This window comes from Lampetra fluviatilis, chromosome 7 (genome assembly GCF_964198595.1).
Source record: "Lampetra fluviatilis chromosome 7, kcLamFluv1.1, whole genome shotgun sequence".
Taxonomy (NCBI): domain Eukaryota; kingdom Metazoa; phylum Chordata; class Hyperoartia; order Petromyzontiformes; family Petromyzontidae; genus Lampetra; species Lampetra fluviatilis.
The window spans coordinates 8,079,181-8,106,354 of NC_136281.1; the positions used below are offsets into that span (position 1 = coordinate 8,079,181).

Consider the following 27,174-nt stretch of genomic DNA (forward strand, 5'->3'; position numbering starts at 1 on the left):
TTCTGTCATTTTTACAATCGGTGAGACCTCCTTTCTTGGGTATCATCACAAGTATGGATTTTGTCCACTCCTCCAGTATTTTCCCTCCTCTCCATACTTGCTTGCGTAGCCCATGGATTTCTTTTATACGTTCCTTCCCTCCAGCTTTTATCATTTCTCCGCTTATGCTGTCCACACCTGGACTTTTGTTTTTCTTGATATGTTTTACTGCCTTATATACTTTGTCATACAATGTTACCGTTTTCATCATCCCTCAGTGGTGGGGATATCTTTTCTAGTTCATCCAGCAGCTCTTTCTCTTTTGATCCGTATCCCTATAGAAACCACTGCAATACTCAGTCCATCTCTTCTTTGTGTTCTTTGTCCATCAAGATCTTACCATCCTTGCGTCTTACCACTGTTTGCCTTGGTTGCCACTTCCTATATGTGCTCTTGACTCGTTTGTACACCTCCCTGGTCTTGTATTCTCCAGCATAGTATGTCATGTTGCTACATTGTTTTTCCAGCCATTCTTGCTAATCCTTTCATACCGATGTCCCTACCTCACTGTATAGCTTTTTGTACTTAGTCGCCGTCTCATTCGATTCCTTTAACTTTAGCTTCATTTTTATCTGTTCCTGTGCTAGTTCCAAGGTTGCTGACTAGGCTCCCCTGATTCTACTCGAGATTTCCTTTTCATATTTCCTGCTCGTCTCATTCTCGCGTACCTCTATTTTCCTCCTCTTCTCAAATTGCATTGTGGATATACGTTTTAGTTTTAGTCATAAGTTGCATCCACACTGTGCTCCGATGACACATAGGCTCCTTGGAATGTTCTGCGTTGCCAAACTGATGTTTTCCAGCGTCTGTCGAACATTACCTACTGATCCTTATGGTGGTACCCCGGGGTACCAAATAATACAAAATGGCCGAGGCAATTAAATATTTTATTTCTGGGAGACTATTTTTTCAAGGGGTGAACTTAATTCTGCGACTGGGGTACCAATCAATCCGAAATCAGTGCTACTCCGCGATGTGGAAACGCCAAACATTAGCATAAAAAAATTCCGTTTTTGAAAATTTCAACTTTGAATAGTGCATCGTGTACAGCTCGTCGAGATGAGTCGATTGCCGCATCGCCGACCATCAACAGACTAAAAATGACTGCATCACGGACATTATGCGAGAGCCAGGGTACTATGGAACCCCGGGGCACCACCATAAGGTTCAAATTGACTACTATATTTACCCAAGAATGTCAGTGTTTAATGCGCATGACGTCACTCCACGTCGAACAGCCCCCCTCATTAATAATCATTATAAGGTGACGTCCTCCAAATGGACCCCCCCTATTCATAATAATTAGCGGGTGACATCACCTACATGGGGGGGCGAGGTGCCTCCTCCTCGGCGTCAACTTACAACCCTCACTACAAAGGCAGAACCCTCACGTCACGTGATCTCCGTAACGCTATTGAGACATCAAAGTAAAAAGGACGTCATGATGAACAAGGGATTATAACCTTTAAATGAAATAAATCTGTGTCACCGTGGCCTTACAAATTGCACACGAATGGATGCAATGAATATCACGTCACGGTCTGCTTTTCGCTTGCAAGTTTCAGATTTACTGCAATACACCCGTCCTTGGACGGGCAAAAGGCGAGTCTACCATATAATGGTTTCCATGTGGCACCCTCCATGCGCATTTTTTGCAGTCTTTTTGTTTGAACTCAGAATTACATATTAGCATGTCATGGCTTGGCTCTCCAACACACCGGGGTGCTGTACTAGTGACGAATTGGCATGTTCTGTTTACGTGACAACCCTTACTAGTTGGCTGTGCCGGGTGGTGGTGGGTTTTAACGACACATTTATATATTTACGCGATCTAACCCAAAAAATCTTATGGATAGCATGTCGTGTTTTGAAAAAATTTCTAGCAGTTTCTCATCTCTTTCATTTCTTCCTCTATATCCATACCGTTGCATGATCTACTCCCATCCGGTGATATCCTTCCCAATTTTTGCATTGCAGTCTCGCACACTTATCTTAATATCTTTCCTAGGCAGTTCCTTTAAACTGCTTTCCAGCGTTTCATAGAATTCTTCAATATCCTCTTCTGCACTATCTGATGTTGGTGCATATGTATGGATGACAGACATATTTAGGGGTTGTCTATTAAATCTCGCTAAAATTACCCTTGGACGAAACGGTCTGTATCCCAATAATGATGCTTTGCCTTTTGCGCTTAACAAGAACTCTCCTCCTCTGGTGTAAACTTTATCTTGCCCTGACCAGATCACATCACCCCCATTTATCTCCCCCGTTCCTGCCTATCTCAATTCTGCCAGTCCTGTATATATATCTGCCAAATGTTTTTAATTATAATATATAATCACATCTATTTAGTAGATACTGTACTTACATTTGCATTCCTCTTCATGTGCAATTCTCTCCAATAAATCTAGAAATGTCAAGTTATGAACCGTGCTCTTGTTTTCTTGTAGATTAAATCATTTTCAATATTTTACTGCTGGAAAGTATTTTACTCATGAAGCGGTCTCTTTATCCTATAAACTTAGACATGTAGATGTCCACATGATGATATAAAAAAGTGAGATTGACTTGAATCTAACGGACAAACCCCAGATGAACAGAGATGTCCCTGACATCAACAAATTTAGCTCAAGAAGTGATCACAGACCGGTACGATGCTAGATTAACCTTGTTTATTTATCTCAATAAGCTAACCAATTCACACTTTTTGTAACCTTTCATTGCTAATATATTTAAGAGTAATAATGACTATAGGAATATGAATTAAAATGGTTGTTTACACACGATTTATGTGATGGCATCCTCATGTTTATATCTGTAATTGCGTCACTGATGGTCTCTGTACCTCTCTAAGCAATATAAGCTACACCTACAGCAAGTCAATACTAATTGTCTTCCTCAGTCATAAATCTTCTGCTTGGCATAACACTTTTTTGCAAACAAAGGCCTAATTCTTGTGATGACTCTACAAAACACTGTGGATGTAATGATGGATGGATTCCAGTCAATATGCTGCTGGCGCTATCAGCAATCAATAATAACCCTTGCCCCTCAAGTCTAATTAGCAAATTTCACTGCCCTAGTTACCCTTTGCTAATTCATACAATTGGCAACTGTAGCTCAGCTACCCCATGCCCGATCCACAAACATGCCAAATAAAAGTAATTATGTAGCAAATAATTAACATATTACACTGCATGCATATACCGCATGTGTTTTGGAGAAGATTATGTGCTATTCATGATGCCAATAGGACTGAGCACTGTTTTAGCAATAGATGGTAGAATGGACATAATTGGGAGCATTGGCAAAAATGTAAAATATGTTTCCCTATTGGTTCAAATTCTATTCCAAATAAGCACGATGTATTTACACAATAATTTATACATTAAAATAATTCGCTCACAATGGAACTTATGTACATAACGGAGTACGATAGGAAAATATTTTTTTAGCATACCCATCAAATTATTTATTAATAGTTTTTTGGAGTTCGTTGTACACTGTTATTAATTCCACCATTATCCTCATTGCAGATCTGACTCCAATCGTAGTCGGGGTCAGCTGTCACAGGAGAATTACTTCTACGACAAAACGACATATTCCATTATAACTGATAAGCTGAGCATGGCCGTGTTTTTTTATATCACATGCATATGAAAACTGTGGTGCACCTGACCTCGGTATGCAGAGCCAGTTTGTTTTTGTCTTTTTTTACAATGAATTACATTCCTGTTCATTGCAATTTGTGACATATTTGCATATACTGTAGACACGACACAGTGATATTTTCAAACATGTTTATGATGGCCAAACAAACCATCCAGTACTTGACAATTCCACATGAGAGACATGGTTTGAAAATGTTCAGGCTCCTGCTATTCTGACATTCTATATATATGTAATCAAACAAATGTTTACAGCCCAGATTGTGATAACAGTCCTCTTGCTTTTATTTCATCGTTGTTCAAGGCTACCCAGCTAAAAGCAATTCAAATTGTCATAGGTTAATCATTGTATTACAATGATATGGTTTTTGTGCCTGTAATCCAGCACTTTCGATAAAGATGATTGTGCGAGTTTAACTGCCTCTGGTAGAGCTATGTTGAGTTATGAGTAGATGTCCTTATATCACATAGGCCGATGCCATATCTGTATGGATTTTGGAGAATCATCATCTTGTTCGGGTAGACTTTTGGAGGTTCTCCATGTCCACCAACATGTAAAATCCTCCTACCATCGATTTATCGAAAGATGTAGGCAATTTAGCTTAGAATTGCAGAAACAATGTTAGTACAAGGCTGTATGCTGAGCCAACATTCATTATTATAATGCTTTATAGAGAGCAGGTGAAGAACTTAAGAGCAGGTGAAGATGTTTAATGAGGTGACTGGTTGGTATCTATTGCTTAATAGAAATACCTAATGATGGCTGGCTGATTTGCAATAGTTTAAACTCACTATTAATCATTCTTCCACTGATATAGACATCTGTCTATAATGCAGTTTTTTTTTGGGTTAGATCGCGTAAATATATAAAAGTGTCGTTAAACCCGCCAACACCCGACACAGCCAATTAGTAAGGTTTGTCACGTAAACAGAACGTGCCAAATCGTTAATAGTAGAGCACACAGCCTGATGAAGCTAGTTGCAATTACTGGCGTTGTAAATGTTGTGGCCTTGCTCTCCAACACACCGGTGTGCTGTACTTGTGTAGTGACGTTAAGGGTGTCACTTTGGTGTTTGCAGCCAGGCACTGTCATCAGAGTGCGACTGTGCATCTGGAACCTCTCTCTGGGACCAGAGTGAGTACGGCATGCGAACGGGCCCTAGGGGACATAGCCTTGGTGATGGCCTAAGAGAGGGCAAGTCAGGACGTGGTCGTTTGGGTGAACACGAGAGGGCACGTGACCGGGACGGGGTAGTGAGAGGGGCCCGAGGGGGGCTTGAGGGACACGTGATGCTCGGTCAAGATCCTTCGGGAAAGGTCTCGAAGGGGGCGTGGCCGAAGGCGGAGCGAGGCCACGCCCAGGAGCATAAAGGGGCGGTCCCGAGAGCGTTCTTGGCTGTTCTCTGGAATCAACCCTTGGTGCTACCGTCTCTCCGATCTTCGGTCTTCGCTCGGCATCGTGGGTCAGTCGGAATGTTACTGGCTGACCCGGTTATGTAGTTACCCTGTTAAAATAGTGTTCTTCCCCTGTTATGGTCTGGAGTGTGTACGTGTATGTAGTTAGCCCTGTTGGGGCTGTGTAATAAACGTGTTGCCCTCAAGTCAAGTTTGTGCTTCCGAGTTCAACACTACACTTAGGCATGTTCTGTGTCGGGTGGTGGTGGGTTTAACGACACTTTTATATACAGGGTGCTTCGAAAAAATGTTAACCACTTCTGAGAATTTGCAACAATCCAGACACGTGTTGACAATGATGGCGAACAAGTGGAGACTGACTTTTGAAGCTATTAACATACATTTGTTATCATGTTACAGTGTATTTTGACTCTAGAACCAAAAGTGGTACACTGATGAGCACTATATATGCGATTGCCTTCCTTTGTGTATGATTGCAGTGTTGAGACAAGCACTGTGCCCAAGCTTGTACGCAATAAAATAACTATTCAAGCTTCCAAATGAAGACCCTCCTGTAACGAAGGTATATAATCAGGAAGTCTTCCATTATTAAATGAAAATGCTATTATATTTTTTATTTAAGAATTTAAAAAAATGTAAGCGATGTTCAAAAGTACTTTGCTCTAATTAGGTAATACTAATGTGTACCGAAGACAAAAAGTTATCAGAGCCACACAAATCTAGAGAAAGTATAATTTTCATTGGGTACTTTTACGTCACGTAATTTACTCAATTACTCCAACTCCATAATATAGCTATCACATTAAGTCATGATACAATTGTTTTAAATATTCTGATGCCATGAATCAAGACTCACATGTAGCTTGAAATACACTGAAAAGGCATCAATCAGAGAGGGGTCTATACATTTCCCAAATGCTGAAAGGGAATGAGAAGGTGGTTCGGTTTTTTTTTCACTTGGCCCTGTGGTTATAAAATCAAGTAATAAGATCTGCCAAACATAAATTACACGAACGTTCATGGACTGGTGCTTAAAAAATATATATTAATGGTCCTTTTTTACAATGTGGGTGTCATTCACCCACTAAGTTTAGGTGTTTGGCAATGGATGAGCTTTAAATTTAGCTTTTAGGGTGAAATTTTTTAGAAGAGACTTAATTAAGGTCAGCCATATGGTCACAGCTAGAATAATTTTCTTTATAAATATATGCTATCATGCTCAGTCACCTTTTCTGTTTCACTAAAAGGCCAAATAAATTGCAAACCTGGAATCTTCAATAAGCATTTCTTGTAATGTAATAATTATTGCCAAGAATACATAATCTCGAGTAAGAATATATTTCCTTTAGCCCTTTTTACGTAATATAATATACAAATGTACACGTGCACCATGAGCTGTTTTAATTACAATTTCAAAATGACCAGGGGAAAAAATATGAACGATCAGAGAAGCCCCGATTAAGTGACAAAGTACAGGTTACATGGAATTCATTATAGCAACAAAAACAGAAACAAGTTTGCCATTGGATTTTTCTGTGATTTATAAAGCAATCTTATAGCAATGCATACACTTGCTAAACACTCTTTATTTTGATAGTGCCCACTCCTGAATTGCCAGTAAAATATATGTGTATGAAGCAAAGCATTACCTTGTACCCACGTGCATATTAGAGAACTCTGAATCATTTCCTAAATTATCATTGCTAACACCTGCAATATAGCCTGTGATGCCATTTCAAATGAAGCATTTTGTGGGCGAAAATTAGATTTATAATAATTATATGGAATAGTACATAATTTGTGCCTATCCTGAGGGCAAGGACAAATTACATCTCTCCCCAGCATGGGGGGGCCTGCATGTGGTGCTTTTCTTTCCTGCAGTATAAGGGAGGAAGGCAGGATGGCGAGGCCTTATGTGACTCGCTTTTTTATTCTGTTCGAACGTCTCTGCCATCACAACAACAGTGCTGCCCTGAATGATTAACGTGTATGGCTCACGTTAAATATTACATATCTGTTGTTTCAAGGCGTTCTGCTTTATGCTTGTGTGATAGATAAAGGTGCAGCCCTGAAGCTACTTGGTCATGACACAGCTGCTAAAGACGGGCCTCCACTACAGGAAGCTCAAGAGAGCCTCTCTAGAAGGTATTTGGCCTACTCTTCCATGCTGGACAGACATCTAGGAAGAGCTGGGAGTACGCACACTTTATGCCATCACACACGACCTGCTGATCGACTACATGTGGTGAATCCATTTATACTGCAGGGTGGACAAAGGTGATGCTGGAGGGATTCAGCTAACTCGCACATTTTTAAACTGCCACGCTGGGAGATCAAATCGAATGGGTGAAGAACCATTACACCACATCAGCATACCAGTGTGTCCTAGATGGAGATGCATAAAAAAAATTAGAGCATAAAATGAGTAACATTCGTGACTTGTACCCAATTTCCTAAGATGAATTTAACACAAGGTTGCCCAAGGCAGACCTCTCACTTTCCTTGATTATCCTTGACTAAACGAATATTCCATCATGTATGTGGATAATAAAAATTGTAAATCTCTTCAGCTCATGTCCATTTACAAAAGCAGTGACGGCCTTAGAATCAACGTGTAAACCCATTTAAAGGTTGACTGCTACTTTATTGTTCATAGCACGGAATAAAAGCAAAGGTGACATTAATTTGTATTCATGCAATTTAATTCCCCTTTGAAAACAAAGTATAATTTAACCCATTAACTTTCGAAGACCAGGATGAATTTCTATGTTAATTTCAAAGGCTGGACATTTTATTGTGGGTGACAAATGCTTAGACATAAACAGGTGTGAAATTGGCTACTCATTCGAGTAAAATGGTCACTTAGATTGAGTATAACAAATGAATGTTGGTCATCCTTTCAGATTGTACAGCGACCTCATACAAATGAAAATGTAAGAAATAATGCCAATTAATGAAATGTGTTTTGCACTGAAACTTTGTGCAAACATTTTCCACCCAATCCACCTGTTAAAGCTGATTATCTAAATTGCCCCTTGCAATGTTTATTTCTACAAATGAGTATTGAAATACAAAATGAACAATTTTAATTTGTAAGGCAGAAAAGCAATTATTCAAAAATAATGAAAAATGACATTCACGCAAACATTTACAAATGTATTTGCGACATTCGCACAGCATAAGTAATAATTTAAAGCATAATGTACAGGCCTTTGTCTTTCCACTGCTGGATGAAGGCCTCCTCGTGCTGTGTTGGTTATGGGGGTTGTTTGGCGATACGTTGGCACACTGTTTAGTGCAGGTTGGTGAAGGGATGGTGAGGGCCCATGGCTGGGAATTGAACTCTGGTGGCTCGGTTATTAGCACAGTGCAATAAGTGCTACGCCACTGCTCGCCAATTATATATGTCATCTCTTTATTTATAATTATAATTATTAGTATAATAACTACGACTGCTTAGTTGGAAAGACAAAAATTATCCTGATATCTTACGTGCTCACACATCATGAAAGAAATAACTGTTTGATTGTTGACAGTTCAGGCAATAGCTCTTATTAATGGCAAAAGCATAGCCATTGCTTTGAAGAAGGGACATTGCCCAAATCGTGACCGATTATAAATATGTTGTCCTCTTTAGGGAAGTGTTATGGATATGTTGAGTTTTTGTTATTTACAACACTGTCAACTGAGTATCAATATTTTCTTAGCATATGTTTGCTAATATAACTCGCGTATATTAAGAGGACATCAATATTAACAAAAAGACCAACATCGAAAGAAAAACAATCAACAGAACAACATACGGATCTTCATTTCCTCATGTCACACACAGCGCACATCACATTTGTCAATACGAAATACTCAGCGGTTCAAAAACATGGGCAATCGACTACATCCTAGCCTGGCACTCAGGGCGAGAGGGGGGCACTCACCTGAAGGGAAGCGCTCATTCACTGGGAGGTTGTCGAGCTGTAGCGTGGCATTTCCACCGCTCCGTGAGAACCGCACCACGTGATACTTGCCGTCATTCACCAACGAATTTGCCTCTTCGACGGCAATGTCATCTGTGCCGACATTAAATTTGACTCCGATTTTGCCATGTTCCTGCAACAGAAAAACATCGACGGGTCAAAAAACAGCATTGCGTCAACAATAAGTGAAACGTCATAATACAATGGAATCACAATTCACAGTCCATGGGGGTTTTTTGACCATACTTCTCGATGCTGGTCAATGTGGGTTGGTGAAATGTGGACCTAGAACCGGTTTAGATATCACTCACCACTGATGTTAGCCGCTGGCAATTGTTACTCAGCATGATAACCACTGCGCCACAGTTGCATCCTGAAACTTTCAATATTTGCATTAATGCGTAAATACAATTGAATCCCCCATGGGTGGTTCCCACCGCCAATACCATTGATAAGTCACGAGCTAAAATTCCACGTCACTATGCCAGGGACCGGTTTCCCCAAATAATAACGATCAGACTTGATGTTCAAGAAAGTGGTGACCCCAGAGGAATGATGGCTTGTGTCCACTGATGGGAGTCTTTTGAACTTCTGTGAGTTCAGTGTTGGGCACTCTGCCACGGCACCAGCCAATATGAATGCTGTATGCATATCTATACGTGTGTGTATTAATATTGATACGCTGCAATTTATACCGGGATTTTATAATTGAAATAATTTACATTGATATGGTTAGGACAGTGGTAAAAATAATACTAATGCATTTTAACTTTGTCATTTCAGATGTGACAAAATTATTGCTAAAGTAACCAACCTTTCATTTGTACTGAAAAATCTGTATACATTTTTTTCAAAGTCGTTGACTTTAATTTTCGACGGTTGGTATTTTAAAGCCATTGCCGTTATGAACGTCATTGCCAACACTTAGCCCAGTGTCATTTCATGGTGAGGCCATTTCATTGTTGTGTATATACAGCTTGATAAACAGATAACTAAATAAAGTAGTGAGATTATGTGACAGATGCTATGGCAGGAAGAAGATTATTTATATTTATTGAAAATAATTTGTTAAATTTACATGCCACATTCCAAGGACTAAGGCTCAAATTTAGAAGAATATGTTTATAATATGTTTATATTCATATTTATTGAATGTACAGTGGGATATTCACATCACGTTTTCCAGGTAACATTTACCTTTCATAGTCGTGTATATAGTTATGAAGCACAAAGCTTCTTCTTTTATAATTACAATATTTCCACTATACTAGATTTCAAGATCGAGATTGTTACGCCTATCCATGTAGAACCTCTTAAATATTGGCAATGCAGTCTAACATTGAACAGCCCTATGCATATTTCTAGATGGTGAACAACTATACCCGTACGAATTGAGAGCATGAGCATTAGCATCTGCATCAATGCTCAATATAATGACACTGCTTGTGTGTAATTTTGTCAGACGCCCGTGTAGAAGTTGCATGTTTAAAAAGCCATACTAAATGGAAATTAAAATTATAGCAATTTACGAAGATCCACCAAAACAGAGATCGTGAGCCTTGAACATGATTCCAGTTATTGTTACCAATCACACCACCTTCAATGATCAATATGCCATGTTTAAGGATTCTCTGTGCTCTGCTCTGAACTAATTAAAAGACGATACTACGCATTGCAGCTGGCCCTCATAAACGTTTGTCTCCCGTATGCTTGCTTTGATGGCTCATATATGTTTGTGGAGAACATCTTGCCAAATTTTAAGCGAAATGATGTTGGCTTGGATTTCGGAGTAAATGCACCACTTCAGCTGTGACTGCATAAAATAATTCAACAGAACCCAGCGCACAGAAGAGGATGTATTTACGAGAAGCTCACTGTTGGGACATGGTATTTATGTATGCACCCTTAGATAAGAATAAAACAAGAATTGGCAGTGCTTGTTTGTCACATGTATACACTCTCATCGCATCAGTAAGTTTGCCTGGTAATTTTGTTTTCAGGATGTATTATCCATTAGCAGCAAAGTACAATGTGAGGTTTTCACAATGAAGGTTATTTTAATACATACACAATAGTTTACTCATTTTTGGGTAAATTACATTATTTTTCAAACGTCAATTACATTATTAAACGAACTCCATACAATACAATGCATATTTCCGTGCAAATTGTATTGCACTGTATTCTCTAAATGTATGTATTATTTCCTTTTATAGTAAAAGACAAACACACAGCTCTCTATATATTTAATAATTAAGTTGAACCATGATCCAGATAACAAAATTCAAAATGAATTCCTGCAGTCACGAAAGCTTTAAGTCAAAACAAAATGAAAGTTTGAAAGCCTCTAGCCGTAGTTATATTAATGGCTAAAATTGTACAGCCCATTTGTCAATCCACTGTTGATTGAAAGCCTCCCTACACCGAGTCTGTAATTGATATTCTTAGGTTTCTTTCGGTAAAGTCACGTAGGTAAAACATTAAAATTAATAAAAGTAAAATAAAATAAAAAATCACGACGTTTCGGAGGCAACACAAGCTTCCGTCTTCAGGTGGAACCGTCACAGCCACGACAGCTGTATCAAGTAAATGAGAGATTGCAGGAGCTACCACTCCATTTATATAATGGTTGGAGAGGGCGGAAGGGCCAAGTACATCACACTTTTTATTCATATGATAAGGTGAGGCTTAAGAGGGTGAGCCTTTGTTATGGAGAGGTACGGTTCGTGACTCAACCTGTGAAAAGGAGAAAACAACTAAACATGGTAAACCTGTAATAGTTGTCTGTCAAATAAGATTGGCCAAATAAGTGTAGTTAAATCTGTTTTGCATGGCTAATCACATCTTGTGTTGCCTCCGAAACGTCGTGATTTTTTTTTTTATTTTACTTTTATTAATTTTAATGTTTTACCTACGTGACTTTACCGAAAAAACCTAAGAATATGAATCCTTGCAGTCACAAAAGCTTCAAATCTGTAATTGATGTTGTTTCCCCATACTTCACCATGCTGGTCCACATGGTTGTTTGACCATGCTGGCCGGGAACCAGGTGAATCTTGCGGTGTGCTTACTACCCACTGCACCATCACTCGACGACTGTTGTCAGGTTATAATTTTGCAACATGAGAAACATTTCCTTTAATCTGCTGTGATGCCCTTACTGCTTATTTGCACAGCGCCATCAGCTGTGCCTGCCATCTGGTGTGTCTGTAAATGGGTCTCAATGTTGCTGAGGCTGCGTGCACACGGAATTCAAAGTGGCCCCATATTCAACACGGTCACTTTGGCCATGTCCCCGAGGAAATTATATGATACGAGGGATAATATATAAATAGGGTCGGTATTAATGACTGTATTTGCTCCAGCTGTAATTCTTGTGTATAAAACTTTGAATTATCAACGCCTGCAATCCATGCTTGCACTGGATTAGAAACATAGCTTCAAGACACGTAATTGTGACAGGTTAATTACAAGGGATTAGTTTGTGAATGGCACTTGAGATGTTCATTGCAACTATTGTATATTTTAACTATATTCAAATATAAAATTCTGCAGCTAGTGTATATTAAACAAATACTAAAATAAATGCAGAACAAATTAAAACACGTACATATAATTGACACGTATTAAATTATTTTCACACTCATATTTGGCACTTCATAAAATTTCTCTCTTATTTAAAACAGATTTTGTTTTTAAGTTACTGCAGCATTATGTACTTTTATTGTTTAAAGTGCCTTATGAAAGCCTCCCGAATATAACAAAACAAAACTCACCACACGTGTCAATAACAATTCCTTCAAAATATATATATATATCTAAAAGAGGTAATGTATTGGGCAAAGACCTTTTTCACGGAACATAACAGCACATGCTGTGAAAAACAGCCATTGCCTAAAATGTGTTGAACCTATTTTTTATATTCTGATTTGTGTGCTTCTACACCACTGTCAACGCGAAATCATTAAATAATTTGGAAAAGTATAGCTTAGTTTGAGTACATAATGTGACAATGAAGAGGTACAACAAACGTGGACTCCATGTTTCCATCTGTATCGGACAGTGGTTCCCCCCTTGCACGTGGAGGTTTTCTCCGCGTGCTTCAGTTTCCTCCCATTAATAAATACTCATTAATTGGCTGATAACATATTCATATATAGAGGAATGCAGGGCTTGAGCAATTGTTGATGCCAGCTCACCACCTGGCGACCTTCCCACTTGTCTATGATTCCTCATGCCTATAAGTCATTATCTCTCTCCTAAAAAGTGAGTGAATATTGTGCATATTACAAATCGGGAAAATATTAATTCATGTATAAATTTACTTTTACTATCATAAATGTGAAATAACAAAATGTATCCCCCCCCTTTACCAAACAGCATGGCTGGATTCACGATTTAAAAGCCAGTGAGGGTGCATTATCATGTGTGCCAGCCTAAAGTCTCTTGCCTGACATTACACAATATGTCACAAATGTGTTCCAGCGATAACCTTGTTTGCATTGCACACGTAAGCTGAGTAAAATAATAATATTAATTTTACCAAACACAATCTCAACGTCCCTAAGTAAGAACACAGTCTTGTGTCATCATAGTGGGCCGATAGTAACAGATAATTCTCGCTAAGAAGTCGACAACATGGTACAATGAGTGCACCTCAGATGTTAATATCATATCTGTGCCAAATAGAAATATCCTATTCTTTGCAGAACACAGCAGTCGGCAAGGCTATTTCCCCTCGCGGGCGAGGCGATGACGACAAACCCGTTTGCAATTGGCCGCGCAGATAGCACGGCTGCAAAGCATTTCATTGCAGCAATGCTTTGCATTGTAAAGCATTGTCAAGCAATGCTTTCCAGGTGGCTGTGTTTACTGCTCACGTTCTCCTCCTCCTCCCTAGCGGCCTCAGCGATGGCACAGCAGGGCAGCTCCCACAGCCGTGGCAAACGGTGGTAACGTCGCATCATTAGGGGACTGAGCGAGCGGAGAGCAGCGCACAGAGGGTGTGGGTCACGTGGCCGTATGCACCACCCGCTGTGCGTGTGCTACCGTGTGGTGTCCCGCCATCACTCCCTGGCGCAACTGAAAATAATTTCTACATTTGGTATTAGCACCATTCTTACGCCCACTGCAAGGCTGTTGTGAAGATGCTCTGTTTCACGGATGAATATTTTGTCCGCTATTAAGCGATGTTGCTTTAGTTTTTTACCCAATCGAAATAAATGTTTGCGTAAAAAAAGGCTGGATAATGCAAGCTATGATGCTGGCACACGTGGTCTACTCTTTTTCAAATAACGTCACGGGATCATTAAGGTCCACTATCAAGTACGCTGCGCCGATTTATAAGATTCATACACACGCAGTATGAACCAGGATGGCCACTGGATTTGAGCCGTGAAGCTCTGTAAGGAGCGACAAACACGCTATTACTCGACCACGTCACCACCGCAGGACATCCATCCAGATGAGAGTGGGCAGGACTTCGAACGTGCACGGAGGAAGCAATGGAAGATGTGCGGATTTCTCTCAGGTGTTCATACAGCTGCAGCTCGACAGAGCAACACTCGCTTTCGTGGCAATGCCACTCACAGTATCAAGCTCATAACTGTGAGCCAGACGTTAATTCGAAAATACATTTTGGTGGGATTTCTTGGCAAAACAATGGCCATTAGCTAGTAGTTCCCAACAAATATGGTTATAAACATTCCAACCAGAGTTGTGTTGATAGATCCCGTAACGTTACTTCATGTAGTTGTAGAATATACAAGCATAGCACGCTTGTCTACGTGAGACATGGTATCGCAGCTTACACAAGACAAAGTACCTTCATGCTACAACACGCATTTGGCAATACTCGCATTCACAGGTGGCTTTAATAGTCATGGAAATTTCACGTTTATATGGCAGGTGCCAGAAAAAAAATCCATTGGAACCTCTTCCACAAAACCTGGGGAGGTCTTCATCAATCAGTAGATTGAAAAGTGTAATTTATCACCGTCATTAGTTAATTATTTAAACCAACATTTTAGTTATTCATGGAAGCATGATTTTGGAGGCATTTACATACGCCATATAAACATGTTTTTCTAAATGTTGTTCTTCGTGAAAAAAAAATCCTCATCCAGTATTGTGTTGATGTTTAAGCACAAAAAAAACCATGAATCACAAACGTTTTGGAATTTTGCACATTTCATGAATGACTAATGACTCTTATGAAAAAATGCCAATGATATAATAAAGACGTGACATTTTTCCAAAATTGTAGCCACCGAAGTGAAACAAATCTACAAAAGCACAATGACTCAGAATAACAAAACGGTGACAATGAAATGTTGAATTATAAACAGTAATGTGCTTAATCGCAGTCATTTTTCACAGGCAATAGCTGTTTTAAAGTGCTTTAAACACATTCAACATTTTAAACATCAATGGTCAATCACAAATAAAAAAAATCTAATCAATACAATGCTGTTTTGAAGGGGTTTGATAAATACCGTTTCATGAACTCTTTAAGCACAAATCATTCAGTGTTACATACAACGAGTGTGACTCGTGCTTGAAACAGCAATGTTCTTTCTGCAGTCGTTTGACTTTGCTAAACGCAGTGCACAGCCTGTGCATGTGTGCCCGAGCAAGCTGGGTGTTTTCACTTTTCTCTGCCGTCTTACTAAGACCAACCAATATAAGGTTTTTAAAACTACCAGATGTACAGTCAGGTTTCTGAAATAGCAAATGAGTACAACATGTATATAATATTTTATTGTATCATGTTTTCAGAAAAAAAACAGAAAAAATGTTTAAATACTGGGTTATAACTTATTTTAGTATGTACGCACTGTCACAAGCCCTAACATCAAATGAGGCAATATGACTCCCATGAAATGCTTTAAAGAAAGTAAAAACCCTCTGCTGAAAATTGTAAACTATTCGGAGGTGTAAAATTTCGATTTAAAGCTTTCGTGACTGCAGGGATTCATCTTCTTGGTTCTTTCGGTAAAGTCACGTAGAAGGGAAGTAATGAAATAATAAAAATAAAATATATAAAATAATTCTCACGACGTTTCGGCCACAACGCAAGCAGCCGTCCTCAGGTGAGGAAAGAAAAAATTAACCCGTAAAAACAAAGTTTTTCACTATAAATCCTTTATATGCGTGGCGGCTAGAGTCCTCTCGTCCTCTGGCTTGAGATGGCTGCCACCTATGAGTAAGATGATTGCCTGCCACCATTAAGCAATTGGTAATTAAATATATATATTTTTTACCTTAAAATTGTAACATTTTGGAAAAAAAATTTCACGAAAATTAATTGTAACGCACAACGAGTCTGTGTGCAAAATGTCAGCTCGATTGGATCACGGGAAGTGGGTTAAAAAACGACCGAAAGATTTGCACGGTCGTAAGCGTGCAAGCAAGCAAGCAAGTGAACTTAATATAAAGGATTTAAAAATAAACACGTGATTAAATTTGGTTTTCAACTTATTTTGGCAAAAATTCCAGCTCTGAAAAATAAAACAGGTAATTATAATAAATTTTAGTGTAATGCGACAATCATTGCGCTATGTAGCAGGGCGTGTGGAATAGTGCTGCTGCCTCGTGTAGCTTCGTGATGTCTCCTTGCACAGACTGTTCTCTCACACGGGGTGATACACTGCCCTGTGATAGTTCCTCGTAGATTCTTCGTCTCGTGATATGATTGCCAATAGCATAATTATCCAAAAAGACAAATAAAGTGTTCACTGCTTATATATGAAAACGTGACATTTTACTGCATTTCGTTGTCTTACAAAACATCTTTAATCTCCCCTCAAACAAATTTAAAGATGCTAATTCTCATTTTCCCCTTTGTACAATCGTGTTTTATTGTGTTTTTCCCAACAGACTTAAAGTATTTGAGTGTACTGGGAATGCATTTAAGTACTTTGACTTAAATATGTCTTTTGTATTGAATTCATCACCATTTGAGACCCATTTCCTTAGAGTTTACATGAGGACAGCATTCCAAGTTTTGAAGTCGGATTTTTTCCCATGGCGACCACCTCTCAAAATTAACATTAACACAGGCTCCTCTATATTGACTGCCCAATTCAAACTCTCAATTGATTGCAAATGACGGGCAGTCACCAGCACTGCCTTCGACCACAATAAATGGCAGCGCTACTGGTGCTTTCTAAAAGCAGGAAATGTCACTGCAATCCATTTCTCTGTTTTAGTATTTATAGGCGAGTACTGTAAATGTTCACTTTTTACCTGCACATGACAAATGGGATATAAAGCAGCATCACCATCATCATGTTTAACTTATTTCGCACCATACGTCGCCAACCATACTAAACAGAGGTGTGGGGGAAGGCCAACAAACTAAACACAAAAATCAGTTCTAAGAAATTAGTTTTCAATACATATTTAAAAGTGCATAGCTCCAGTGGCGTCCGAATATCGGAAGAGCGTTCCAGGAAGTTAAGTTGACCTCCAACGGGAGTTGAATTCATGGGATTCAATTTGTGAAGTTTTTGCTGCAGGACAAATTTAATTGGTAATGTTATACTTCCTTTACGAGCTACAATCTAACCTATCAAAAACGGTAATGGGAAAAATAAAAAAAAATTAGAGGGCAGCGGTGATGCAGTGGTTAGCGCACTGCACTGTGAATCCAGTGGTCTTGCATTTGTCATTGACACTGCCCCAAGTATAAATAAAAAAAAATAACGTTTCAGAGCCATTATCCTTCTGCATAGGAACAGCAGTGGCACTTTTTGCTTTCCTATGAAGAAGGGCTATTTCAGTAAACTTCGTCTTTTGATTACATTGTTTTCCCTTGTAAGGCACTGTTGGTTTTGACATGTGTCTTGAGTTTTTTTATTTGTGCTCATGCACAGCTGTCTACACGCGATCACAAAAAATGTTCCCGGCATATTTAGCTCAAAACACGATGTTCCTTTCTTTAGTATATTAAACATATTCACGTATTAAGAACATCTTCTGTGTTTGATGTACTCCTACTATGTTGTTGATTTTTCATTAGAGCCAAATATTTAAGTTTTGTTTTTTTAACGCGAATGGGAGCAGTGGCACACTGCATTAGAAACCCAGGAACCTGGCATTTTGAGTCAAATTTCCAGCTACTTCGAATATTAGTGGTGAGTGATATGTCAACTGGTGCTGGCCCCTCCTTCCTGAACCAAAACTGACCAGTGTGAAGTATGGCTTAAAAACCTCCATGCCTGATATGGCATAAGGAGGCCTTTATCTAGCAATGTAATGATGAAGGGCTTAACATAATTAATAATGCAATTTAAACTGTGTTATGGTTTTCTAAACTTTAAATTAAACAAATATATATATTTCATACGATTTAAAGCCGGAGCTGTAAACATTGAGTATTTAAGATATTTTTTGACTCCAAAAAATATCTTAAATAATCACAATTAAAGACCAACCGACTATCATAAGAACTGGAGCTACTATTTTTCAACATCACACTGACTTGTTAATTAATGTGAATAATACATTAGATAATGTTCCTGAAACATAAAGATTATGTGTGAGGGAGAATGATTTGCAGCATTCCTGCAATGCAATTGTAAGGGTCAATTTGAAGAGGTCAGGTGATCATTATGGCCAATGACATTCATCGCGTCACATCATTCTGCTTCTGAAATAAGATGTTTACTCTTTGGCAAATTCCTGTAGAGCATTTTGCATGCCAGACATAGAGCATTGATCCATGCACGGTGTTTTGTTTGTTTACATACATACACATTAGTGCATGTATATAAATGATTGTGGAACATTAATAGTTAATGTATTATGGACATTAACAGAAACAATTTCGATCAAATGTGCACCATAAATGCTATTGCATGATGCAAATGTGTACTTTACATTATTTCGTGTGATGATTCTTGCGCGTGGTATGATCTGCTTCGTATACTGTTAAATGCCAAGCTTGATTACAATCATTTAATTAGAATAACACACCTGTCATGCTATGTGCATTTTTGCCATTCAACTTAAAATTAGTAAAGCGATCATTTACCCGTTTTAAATGATAACCTTGCGGATGCATGTATCGGTTTGGAGGAAAAAAAGTAGCTATTTAATGCATTCCGGAATAAACAAGTAAAACTGCAGATTAGACGATCATCCGTAGAGACTTTCGGGGTCCGTGCCTGGTTTACCAACCAAGCTGTCAATGAGGACGTGGCAGCAAACCTCATTAGCTGTGGATGATGGCATGCTGTCATAAAGCATTCATCACTGTCCCTGCTCCCCTATTACCTGCCATTGCAAGTCAAGCGGAAAACTAACAGATGCTCTAATGGCGCAACAAAAAAATAAAGAAAGAAGATCTCACGGTTTTTTTTTTATAAGCACAAACACCTCCTTTAAAGCACGTTTGTGAATAACTTTTTCCCCATTATTATCAACAATTGGTAGTTTAACAATATATTTAAAATAAATTATGAGTTAAAGTAGTTGTTCAAAATACCCACAAATAAGTATGTATTTCTTAACATATATTCAGTGATGGTAAAAATCATATTATTTCTATTTAAGCATTTTGTGTTCACAGAAGCAGCATTTTTTTATTTCACATTCATTACCAGTCACTGATATTGAATTAATTTCATAATAAACCAAGATAAATAAAATTATAATTTAACCCAATACTGGGACATTAAAACAAATATTAGGCATTAAATTAAGTTTCTTCAAATGACTCTAATGAATTGTGTTACTATGTTAAACATCGCTTACGGTTAAAGCAAGTAAAATGTCAACTCTGTTTTGTGTTTTGTAAATCATTGTGAATTACTTCTTCTTGATGGGGTGCTTCATTACTGACATCAAAACTATTACACCTGCACTGGATATTACATGTGGAGTTTCATCAGTGGCAAAGAGAAAAATCAATAACCACTGGATCGCACTGCCATGACAAATATGCGTTGGTAGTGTGGGAGACAGTTAGCCGAGTTGTAACTGTTAGCCATGATCAGGATGATAAGCACACGATTTAAAAAAAATTATGATTCCATTTATTATTTGTAAGAATTTATGATTTTTTTTTGCACCAGAATCGATATGGCAGTGAGCTCCGCCAGTGTTGAAATAATAAACCATTAATAACTTGCAGTCCATCTAATTTACACCCCAGAACCCCTCTCCACCACCACCACCTCTTAAAACCCACACAAAAACATATGTCCATCTCCTTGCTCCGTCACTCCTCGTAGCAACGATAAGCACCGCATATTTCAGTCTCGCACATGCCAGAAAGCATCCATCACTGCGCCATAGAGGACCAAGCTAGATCCTGAACGGCCACTTAACATACCAGAAAATACGCACCATTGAACAATAATAATAATAATGAAAAGATAAAATGGAAAGGTTTAATAATAAAAGGCGGCAGACGGAACAAATAGGCAGTATTGGATTCTCCTGGTAACAAGGTGAAATGAGAAGATTTTTCATTGGAGTAAAAAATTCATAGCAGACCTTCCAAACCTAAGTGAAATCTGGAAGTGATATATAAGAAGTGATTATCCTGTCCAGCAAGGGACAAAAATACTGCCGAACGGGGATAATAAGAGCGTCAGTAATCACGAAGGCTGTTTGAAGCAGTGGGGGGAGGGCTATGGGCCAAAGTGTTATCTGTTAAGGAATTCATTTAATCCAATATTATAATGTTCAGTAATTTATTTCAACTTGGTTTGGCAGAATAAATCACAAATGAGTGCCAAACTATATGCTGCTATCAGGCCGAATTATGTGATCAAAAACATAATAGATCTAGTTTTGAATGTATGAAATTGTTCTATATTTCTTAGCTTGGTAAGAATAATAATGAAGCAATGATTAAAGTAATTGCACAATTGTATGGTAAATATACTGTATAAGCCTATGTTAGGATGTTTAAATATAGCTCATTATAATTGTAATATTTTCTAACCACCATTTTGCATTTCATTACATCTGTAATTGTTATCTAAGAATTATCCAACTGTGAAAATGAACTCATGTTGCTTTTATCTTTCATTAACTCATTCTCCATTGTATGTTTGTGAGCAAAAATAGACCTAGTTTCGATAAAGAGTTTTTTTGTCAAATGTCCTGTCCAGCATTTCCTGAAAATTAACAAATTGTTCCTGAAAAGCATCACAGACAATGCAAATTACTTTACATTTTTACATTTACCAGTCTGCTACTAGTCAGCCAAGTTTGAAAATATAACTAAACAATTTATATTGTATTTAGTAATCTTGATTTGAAGCTTTCGTGACTGCAGGAATCCATACTCTTTGGTTCTTTCGGTAAAGTCACGTAGGTTCTCCCTACGAGTTTGTATTTAGTAATTCAGGTAGGCCAACCAATTAACGTTGAAAAACAAAATTACACGAAGATAGTTTTGCTTTTGCTGTGTCAAGCCACGGCAATTCTTGTTTTTGTCAGTCATTCGATGTGTTAAAACATAAACATCGAATGACGGACTCTTGATTGAGTAAAATATCGCAAACATTCACTCGCATAATATGCTCCACAGATGTGTTTTACAGCATCAACAGAGTTTACTATGCATAAGCGATGGGAAATTAATTGCCTGTCAGTCATTCTACGCCCAACCATTACCTGCGGTGCCTGAGAGGACGAGTGTATTAACAATTTCTGGAATAAGTTTGGAGCCGAAAAGGGCAATTTATGCCCATTTGATACCATTATCAATGCAAGTTAATCACCAGGACTGGCAGTGGATTTTGACATTTTACCATTAATATGTAAGGGTTGCCATGGAGGCTATCTGTATTTTCACAGTGTTAGCATGTGATCTAATTGATTTTTTTCAACCGAGTTTTGCAGGGTAAAATCCAAGAGCAATTTAATGCATTCCACAATCTTTTAGATCGGACTTGCATGTTGGAGCCTTTGACATAAAGGTACGCACAGATATGTCCTACTGAAAATACATATTTTTTTTCTATTTTAATGTCTTGTGTTAAAGTTATTTATTTCCTTAAAAGGCATTTGTAAATAAAATCACTGCAAAGCAAACCAGAGATACCATTTCACTTGAAAAGCGACTAACTGTAGCACATTCTTCAAAGGTAACATTTTACTGCAATTTACTCGACTCACCATTGACCTCCTAAAAATGTGGCCTCCCCATAAAGTTTGCGTGTAAGAACGTGTCCAATAACAGCACACATAGATGTGCGATGAAATATTACCTAATGTTGATTCAACTTAAAGGGGACTGTGTTGGTCAGTGGTGTACAGCAAGAGACGTAAAACATACATTGCGCCATCATCATTAAGAATACATTTTAAAAAAAATTGCCCATCTCGATTCCAAGAACTAAAGAGCCATATGTGGGTTTTCACAGCCAATACAAGGATCCATATTTGTTTTTGAGTGAGGTCACACAGTCGTTTTACTCCAAAATTATTGTCAATAATCCTCCAGCATCTGACAAGATTGTCACGTTTAAAAAGCTATTGTCTTTAATATGTGCCAACGTATTCATCATATTTTTACCAATACATCTTCTCGGTGGCTTCAGACTTCTATGACTGATTTCAGCATCAACGTATAACGTTTTGCTCAAATTGCATTGAGCTTCATCAGGTAGTGAACACGTTCCCGAGTTCATTGTAGCATCATAGGACCACGAGTAAATAATTCAGCAGTACACAGACATGGCTGATGATAATGATGACAATAAAAGTAATTATGATAGTTTTTTGCTTGAGTAATGCTAGTAATTATTAATAGTAGAAATATAATGTCTCAGACCTTAATTTATTCAAGAATAATATGCCACTATTACCTAGTTAATATAATCGTAAATCCTGATGTGGACACTCTCAATACATAAAGTTTCATGTCTGCTTACGACAATAATAATAACTTCGCCTTTACTCACGTAACGAATGAATGAAGGCAAATAATTAAGAAAGAAAAAAACTCAGTGGGACAAAATGAACACCTAAAAAAGTAATGTAACTGTTGGAAACAATGGGGAAAAAAATGTAGATTACAAAATTATTAACAATTGTGAATGTGGAAAACGGAATGACCGTGATGCTTCCGTGTCGCTTCTTCTGAAAAGAGCAATAGGCATTGAAGACAGAGTTTCAGATACAATGGAGTGGTAGCAGTGAGCATGCCGGACTGCGCCGTAGCTCAGCAAGCAGCACGTCTCTGATCGCTTTGCTGTAAAATGGCCGTCGAGCTGCATTAACAGCATGCCTGCAGCGTTCCATCACTACCAAATATTTGAGCCATACAATTTAAATTCCATTTCCAGCATTTTGCTGTTTGCCTCAACAATTTATTTTATGTTTGTCTCCCTACCTGCTAATGTTTAACTCCCCGTTTGGTTCTGCAATGCAGCTGTCAGATTGTGTGTAATTTTTTTCACCCAAATTTTCTATTCCATGGGGAAAAGTGATCCTTATATAGCCTGCTTCTAGGCCAGCAAGCCCTGGAGATGAGCCTAAAATATGCATCTAATGAGCTTCATTAAGGGTATAGGCAGTCTCCTGGTGGTTTTATCAAAGTCCCATCAGATAAAAAAATTGATTTCTTTGGTTTTACATCATTCCAGTGTTTTAAAGCAATGATGTTTGTTTTTGTTCTAATTGTCATAAACAGCCCACGTGACTACAATTATGGTTATCTTAATTTAATAATGCGGCACATTATGAAAAAACGCGTTTGTTGATCGGCAGATGCAGTACTGGTGATATTTCAAGGTGGCATTTTACTGGCTGATTCCCACCTTTGCGGTCAAATGAGGAAAGGGGGACCAATTGTTTGGTATGTTGCTGGAGGCTCTTAAATTAGCACATCTGCCTTCAAAGCTCCATGGTCTTTGCTAAGTAAGCAGCTTAATAGGCCTAATTTAGCATGGCACATGTGACTTCGCTGTAGAATACCTAACCATGCTCTTAATTCAGTTTGCTAAAACAATCACCTTCATAATGACTCAAAATGAGGCAGTATATCAGGATACCAAAGCAATGCATTTTTACTTGCTTCATCCTGTATAATGGGACAACCCATGCTTTCGAAAAACACCGATTTTAAATGTCACAATATTTTTTTTTATTATAGCAGAGGACTTTTATTCCAGGTTTATAAAAAAGAAACCCGCAAAAAACAGACCTCTTTCAGTGGCAATGGGCAGGAATAATGCTCTCAAATAACCGATGCATGGTCTTTTATATATATAACATTTTTTAACTGCACAAAATAATGGTGGGTGATAGCCAGGCAGGGTAAATTATTCACGGCTGCCAGTCAGCTGTGAATTTTCCTGCAAGCTATTATCTGTACTGCTTGTGGGCCTGACTTTACTGAGCACACACACAAGCTAGCCATAAATTGTTAGCAGGTGCCAATAGGAATCGGGCATGCTTGACAGTTGCTGCTGTAAACGTGGCTGAAAGATTGCCCAGTTCTATACCCTGTCACGTGATGTACAATGTCTTACTTGTGTGCAGGGACAGGAGTCATAAGGAAGTGAAAACATAATCCCATAGCAGTTGAAAAGAATTATAATAATTTGTATGTGTCTTTAAAAGTCAAAGTGAGTTCCTGTTTAAATGAGTGTTGAGGCAGTGCTCATCTCCTGTTTTTAGCCCCTGAGCCAGGAGTGGAAATCCCACATTCCTATGAGCAAGAGCGATTCATTCCATAAGACAACCACTGTTGACTTCCCCAAAAAGGGGGGTACTCGTTTGGTCAAGTCCGGATTGAACTCGCATCCTTCAATTACGAATCCGGAACACACTTTTACCCATTTGGTAAATGTAAAGAGATCCTTAATCAAGAAAACTGGAAGAAAAAAACTAAAGCACTTCAGCAAAAAAAAAATCTACGCTTGAAATTGTGTTACATTTAGCATAATGCTTCGCATAAATTAAGAACGTATTGAGCTGGAGGTTTCATAACACCACACAATTACACCAATGTGTTATAATTTTTTTAAAAAGTCTGAGTGGAAAGCTCTTTGAAATAAATGTCCTGTTCAGAGAGCAATCAGCCGATCTTCAAAAAGATCTACAGCTCTCAACAAATACAAACTAACCCTCACCATTTATGAACTTCTCAAAGAATATGTAATGCATTCCTTTATAAAAAGCACAATTCAAGAAATGCATGAAAGTGCTGGTACACAACATTTTTAAACCAAATCGAAATATAAGGCGTATTAACATACATTGGATTTACAAACACGAATAAAAAAAAACACGAAGAAAAACAACACATCTATGCAAACAATATACACTTTATAACGTTGATGTTTCAGTGGATTTATATTGACTTTCTCCATATCTTGCTTCCAATCATCTGGCAATACTTATTTTGCCCACAGCCACATTTTCTTGCTTGGATGTATGAGAAGAGAGGAAGCACGCAGATGTGTGTTTGAGATAGCTATGGCCTTGTCAGATAACTCACGAGACACGCCAGAGGCAAGGCATGCCTGATATGCTTGACCCAAGACTGTTCACCCAGCATTAAAAGTAACAGCCACATGCAACCCAATGTGCAAATTACGTGTATTATTTCCTGGAACCTATGCTGCAATGAAGTGCTGTAGATTGAATTTACTTAATAATCATTTAACAACTGTATCATCATTATCATCATCCTCAGCCGTGATCTATCCACTGCTGGATGAAGGCCGCCCTCCACTGCCACGATCCCTCGCCAGTCTTGTAATGCACACGCCACTCACTTCTGTACAATATCTGTAATATCATTATCATCACCGGAAGTCAATCCACTGCTGGATGAAGGCCTCCTCAAATCGTCGCCACCTCTCATGATCCTGCAATGCAATAATCCACCTAGCACCTGCGCAACAAACTGATTTAATTGCAGCATCTCCTTGGATAACTGTATAGCCTGAATGTTAACGCACTGTTTCACTCAGTCTCAAGATTCTTTTTCAGGAGGGTCTTGCCAAGTTTTCACAGTAGGAGATGACGATTACCACATGTTTTCCATTTAAGTAATTGTAAGTTATTTAGCAAATTTGGCAAACTTGGATCATGACGCCAGCACAACATGGCCTACACTTCTTCGAATAACGTCACGGTATCGTTAATGTCAACTTTGAAGCAGACGGCACGTATTTAATATTTTGTGCACCCGCAGAATCAACCTATAATAATTGTATGTGAGCAGCAGTGGGGAGTCCAACTGAGTCCCAGACGTTGTCTTGGGAACAACACTATTTATTACATCAACTCAACACACACCATAACGTAACCTACACTCGGGTGTTGAACGCCCATCTAGCCACGCTACGGCAGAACTACACACGGTCCCGCTATCCCGGTCTGGACCGCGTGGCTAGAGGCTTCTTCAACCCGACGTGGATCTTCACTCACCAACAGTCAAGAACCCCAGAGCCCCTCACGGGGCCCCGTTATATCGACCCGGGCTGGGGCTGGCTCCGCCTCTCGCCCCGCCCACCTGCTAGATCTCCCGAGCTCTTTCCCGAAGGCTCCCGAGAGCTCCTCTATACCACGTGACCGCCCAGCGGCCCCGTCCACCGGTAGCCCCCCTCCAATATCATCCGGTCACGTGTCGGCAGGTCAATCAGCATATCATGCCCCAAGATAACCCTGGCTGGCTGACGCTTTCTCTCGCTCCCTCACCGGGAGCCCGCACCGCACACTGTACGTGGTGCTTCTGCGCTAACCAGCGCTCACCCAAGCCCCGCTAGGGCTGGTACTACACCCAGTAGCCGGGCTGCACATAATTACAACATATTATCTGCCGTGGCCTCGCAAGGCCGGCACCACACAGTGACATTCACAGTCACTACACATCTATAAAATTGCATGTAGAAAGTACTAAGTTTAAATTTGATGTGTAACCTTAATAAAAGATGAAAAAGAAAGTTGTATTTTTAAAATGCATAATTTATACGAATTGCATCTCCGATTGGTGCTGTTGGCTACATACGGTTCGGAATAAGTTCAACAGACATACAGACAAAGCGCTGCAGAATTCGTAACATGCAGTTTCTGCAGAGAGGTGTGGGGAGGAAACCAAAAC

The 27,174-nt window shown here is 38.8% G+C and overlaps 1 protein-coding gene across 28 annotated transcripts in view; it reads right to left on the reverse strand.

Annotated features, from left to right (window-relative positions):
- The window catches only part of LOC144933525 (neurexin-1-like), a 290,872-nt gene that overhangs the window by 33,936 nt on the left and 229,762 nt on the right, over nt 1-27,174 (reverse strand). For all 28 annotated transcript variants that reach the window (XM_078858396.1, XM_078858387.1, XM_078858386.1 and 25 more), the window contains one exon: nt 9,057-9,228. In XM_078858396.1, coding sequence (XP_078714522.1) covers nt 9,057-9,228 — 172 coding nt within the window. The remainder of the gene's footprint in view (nt 1-9,056; nt 9,229-27,174) is intronic.